The 5,001-nt window shown below is 39.4% G+C and overlaps 1 protein-coding gene across 1 annotated transcript in view; it reads right to left on the bottom strand.

Annotated features, from left to right (window-relative positions):
• LOC107094618 (cytochrome P450 2U1) overlaps positions 1-4,547 on the bottom strand; it is a 13,563-nt gene extending 9,016 nt beyond the window's left edge. The window contains exons 1-2 of the mRNA XM_015390353.1: positions 4,029-4,547; positions 1,562-2,212 (exon numbers count right to left, since the gene is read on the bottom strand). Coding sequence (XP_015245839.1) covers positions 1,562-2,212; positions 4,029-4,455 — 1,078 coding nt within the window. The 5' untranslated portion in view covers positions 4,456-4,547. The remainder of the gene's footprint in view (positions 1-1,561; positions 2,213-4,028) is intronic.
• Between the last annotated feature and the right edge of the window lie 454 nt (positions 4,548-5,001).

The following is a 5,001-nucleotide window of genomic DNA, read 5'->3' as shown; positions in this document are numbered from 1 at the left end:
CCTCCTCATTTTATCTGGAACAAAGCACCAGTTTATTTTGCAAAAATTTAACCCTAAACTAAAAACAGCTCCAAATGTTGGTTTTCTCACTTTTCACAACAAAAAGTAAGCAAATCTTAAACCTTTATGTTTTAATAAACATAAAGGTTTAAGTACCGACTAACCCACTCAATAGTGTTAAAGTTTAAAATACCTTGTTTTCTGAACCAGCTTAAATTATTTCCCCTTTTTTTTTTTTTTACTTAACACATCTTAAAATAGTGGCTAAGCTCATAAAAATGAAACAGAAAACCTTACTAACTGAACAGCTAATAGCTTGTGGTACTTTGAAGAGGTCCAAAATATCCTACATTATAACAGATACATTTACTAGATGTAATGGAGTTGGCAAAAAGACTAAGGAGGTTCCGTAGGTTGTCCATTGTAGTTGTTCCTCGGTTTTTAAAAACCGAATCGAGAAGGACGACCACACAGACAGCTGGAAAGGCATACCAAGGACCAATCACAGCTGCTTTTTGTCTGCGTCAGAAGCATAAATTGGCCTTTAGAAGCGACACTGTCAAGGAACGCCAGGACAGCGGAAACGTGCAAGAGTAGGAGAGTTTAGGAAACCGGGGACGAAGATGTTGTGGAAGAGGACGCCAGGGCGGCAGAAGCTTGGTTTGGTGTAGAAAGCTTACAGCCGTACATGTTTGAGCCCTTGCCTCACAACGCTGCCAGTTCAGTTAGCTCTACGCCTGCTGAAGACACAGACGTCCATCCTGTGAACACCGGGGGGCGTTAATTATTGTTTGTTTATCGTTTTGTATCGATGCATCGATCCAACAGCCGAGGATCCGATGCATCGACACGTCCGCAAGAGTATCGATTCGTCTTTTTTTTTCCCTCCGGTCTATTTTTTATAATTTGCTCCTAGACGTGATTCTGACTCCCGTGCTGCGGTGGCGCTAAACCTATTTTGCCCTCCTACCTCACTTCCTTTAGCCACTACCCTCTTTCTGCTTACACACACTCGTGTAAACAGTAGGCAAGACAGACGTGTTGGAGGAAAAAGAAGATGGTGTATTCTTGAGTATCGAAAATAATCGAATTGTTGGGTCAGGAAACTGATACTGAATTGAATCGCCATGATAGGTGTGATTTAAACCCCTAGTGAACACTGGGACATAACTCAACGGGAAAGTAAATTATTCTTATTTCTTATTTCAACCGTTGCGTATATTAGCTGCGACATATGAATCAAGAAAAATTTGGTTGAAAGATGACCGTTGATATATGATTGGCCGAATTTAGGTGAAAAAGCTGACATATAACTAACTGGCCTGCAGAAGATAACGAGAAAAAACACAGATTTTTTGACAGGATTTTTTTTTTCAAATAGCAATTTTCTACATTTTGGGACAATATGGTCTGATAAAGAGTACATTTATATACATGTTTAAGCCACAATGAGTTGATATTTAAATATGATTTCCCTTCGACATTAAGTTTATGTTTATTCCTCCAAGTGATCAACCTCTAGTCTGACGCCCTCCTCTCTGATTCATGCTGGCGCTCTTACCTTGGATATCGGGGTAGAGAACCATGTAAAGTAGAACCCAGAGAACTGAATTGGTGGTGGTGTCGGTTCCAGCTATGAAGAGGTCTCCTATTATGTAAAACAGATAGTCCTCTGTGAAGCTGCTGTCCTCCTCTCCTGCAGCCTGCTGCGCTAACATCTCCATCAGGTACATGTCGGTGAGATCCCTGGGGTTGTTTGGGTCCAACGTCTGGCTGTGGTTTCCGATGATCTTCTTCAGGAACACGGTGATGTCTCTTTCCACCTGCCGTAGCTCCTTAAAGACCCCAAAAGGCAGATAGTAGAGCAGAGGGAAGATGTTGATGAGGACCGCCGGACTGTTTATGCAGATCTCCAGACCCCGAGCCATCAGGTCCAGGATGGTGCGGAACTCGGGGTCCTCGTGATGGAAGCGCTGACCCAGGATCAGGGAGCAGATGACATTCGACACAGCGTTGCCGATCAGCTTGGCGGGGTCCACGCCAGAGCCGCCACGCTCTTCGCTCAGTCTCATTAGCTCCGCTTTGACGGAAGCCACGCCCTGCTGGATGCAGGGCTCCAAACTTAACCTTCCCAGGCCGAAGTTCCTGAGGGTGGAGTGGCAGAACTTCCGCTGCTTCCTCCAGACCGGCCCATAAGGTGCAAACACGATTCCTGGAATAACATCAGAAACAGGAGACGCATCCAGTTACTGACAGATTCCTGCTTTTTTTTATTTTTGTTTGACCTGAACATTTAAGGCAATCTTCAAAAAGATTCATATGAAACAAATACAACCTGAATAGATACAAAAATATTGTTCCTAATAATGATTCTATTAATCAAGAATATTTAGCTACATTAAACCCACTGAGTGGAGTACTTCATGGTGGACCTAACTCTGGTGGTCAGTGTTGTGTCCCAGAGCACAGGTCTACTTCGTGCTGTCAGACAGGCTCTATTTATGGGATTTAGTCTGATTAAAATAGGTAAAACAGAACTGATATTTTTGGATCAGCTTTTCTTCACATTGCAGTACAGAGACACAGCACCTTTGACCGAAGGAAATTAGACAATCAGAGAAAATTCACTCTTAATTTTGGAGCAAATGGAGCAAATAGACTTTGACGTAAAACCTTGAAATACTGTATTTTAACCTTCTTTACCACACATATTTCTGTCAAATCATTTCTAATTTATTGGCAACTGAAGAGTAATTCTAAATTATTTGGAGTTTTATTATTTTTACCTTGTAAAAGTTAACTAATTTCTCAGTTATCAACAATAACAAATGTTTGTAAAAAAAAATCTGAATTTCAACAAAACAGAAACATTTATTACTAACTATCGCTTCTAAATGGAGGGAGTTTTAATGTATGCATCCTTAATGCCTAATGAACGCAGAAAAAACATACAGATATCAACCCAAACGCTCAGCCTGTTGACGTATTAGTCGATCTGCAGGGTTTATACAGGAATGAATAACTCTAATTTAATGCTCTTTCAATGCTTTTGGAAATAATTTGAATGCCATCAACAAGTAAACATGACTCTCATATATACATATAAATATATATATATAGATTTATCGTTTTCCAGCCACTTTTATTGAAATTTGTATTTTCCTTTTCTCTCAATTTTTCTCCGCCTCAAGCTTTTTTCCCGAACATACGGCTTTACGATCAACCAGAAGCAGTTCCACGCAGATGAATTGCATTATAATATATCTAAAGAAAGTGTTTTAGTAAAAATATGTTTTTTTATTTTAAATAAAGCACTTTAAATGCCATGATAATCACATTTAATAAATATTAATGTCAATTAAGGCCTTAATCTCAAAAATAAAAAATGTTATGACTTTTAATGATTTTAAATGACCGGTGAAAACCCTGATCTGTAGCAGGAGTCGGTACAATAATCAATATTAACGATACGCCTTAACAATATAGTATTTTATTTAGACTTTTTTTTTCTAATCAAACAAAATTATTTATAACATTATATTTATTCTGAACAAAAGCATACAAAATAAATAAAAAGTACAGGGTAGCACCTTTTTTTTTTAATAAATAAAACAAAAAAAATATATAAATACCTTTATATTTAAACAAATGCCAAAACACAATCTTAAATAAAAAGTATGTTTTATAATTATATATAATACATGGAATGACAGAAATGATTAAAAAGACTTCAAATTTATATTAAAATTAAAATAATTAATTCATGTATTTACATGTTTAACCCAGAATTATCTCAAAATTAAATATAGTTTTCCTACGACTTTAAAGTTTATGTTTGCTTTAAATCTTTGTTTTTCTGAAAGTCTTCTAAGAATCCTACAGAATACCAAGCAAAACACATGAGCCCAAAGCATGATGCTGCCACCACCATGTTTCATTATACCAAAAGGAAGCAGAGAGCCCATAAAACTATGTATTAAAGTTTTAGTAACGTTTACGTGAAGTCTGTGTGCTTGTTGCCTCCTTACCTTTGCGTTTAGTGAGTATGGAGATAGTAGGAACATCTGGACGGTCAGAGAAAACCTCTGGATGGTTTGACAGGGCATCCCTCACCGCATCGTAGCCGTTCAGGACAACGAGCAGCTGGCTGCCTACGAACAGGCTGTAGATGTTCCCGTAAACCTGGGCTTGCGACGTTAGAGCCTCCATGACTCCAATGTTCGGGTCGGGGGTCTGTCCGAACCTCCTCCTGATGAAGGGAGGCACCAGCAGACCACCGAAGTTCCCGACCACCGGCCACGGCTGGGGACCTGGAGGGATGTTCCTGTAGACGCTCCGCCGCTTCTGGTAAAAACTAGCCAAATAAAACACCGCGAAGAAGAGAAGCAAAGGCGCGAGGTTTGACGGTGACAGAGCGAATCTGCTCAGGTCTCCCAGCCATGACAGCGAAGCCATGCCGTCTGAGAAAACAGTCAGAGAGCTGGCATCTCCCGGACGTTATAACGTTTTAACAACAACAGCCCGCGTGCTCTTCCTGTCTTCGTGTTGTCGGCCGCTTTTCCAGCATTCCTATTGGCCAGCAGCGTCTGAGGTCTGCTCTGATTGGTTGGCTGCAGACTTCTGCTTAAACTTTTCTGTCCCTCTAGTTTGTCTTGCAGGTGGAACAACAATAGTTACAACACGAAGGTTGCAGAGTTACATGAAATCATAAATTGTAGATTTAATGAGAACCGGGACGTTATTGACATCTTTATTACACAGGAATTTGTATTTATATCTATATTAGAACTTTACATTGACTGAAATGTATTGTAGTTTTTGCCCAAATCTGAAATGTACCCAAACCATCACCGGTTATATTCCTAACCCTAACCTTAGCCTAAAGTAAATTCACATCATAACTGGAAACTGACTCCTTAACGTTCAAAATGTGTTTTTCTTTGTTTGCTCTGTTTTTCTTTATTATCAGGAAGTCCACAAACTGTAGTTAAAAGCCTTCAG

Source organism: Cyprinodon variegatus, unplaced genomic scaffold (genome assembly GCF_000732505.1).
Source record: "Cyprinodon variegatus isolate N-32 unplaced genomic scaffold, C_variegatus-1.0 Scaffold494, whole genome shotgun sequence".
Classification (NCBI taxonomy): Eukaryota; Metazoa; Chordata; class Actinopteri; order Cyprinodontiformes; family Cyprinodontidae; genus Cyprinodon; species Cyprinodon variegatus.
This window is presented reverse-complemented; position numbering and strand designations above follow the sequence as displayed.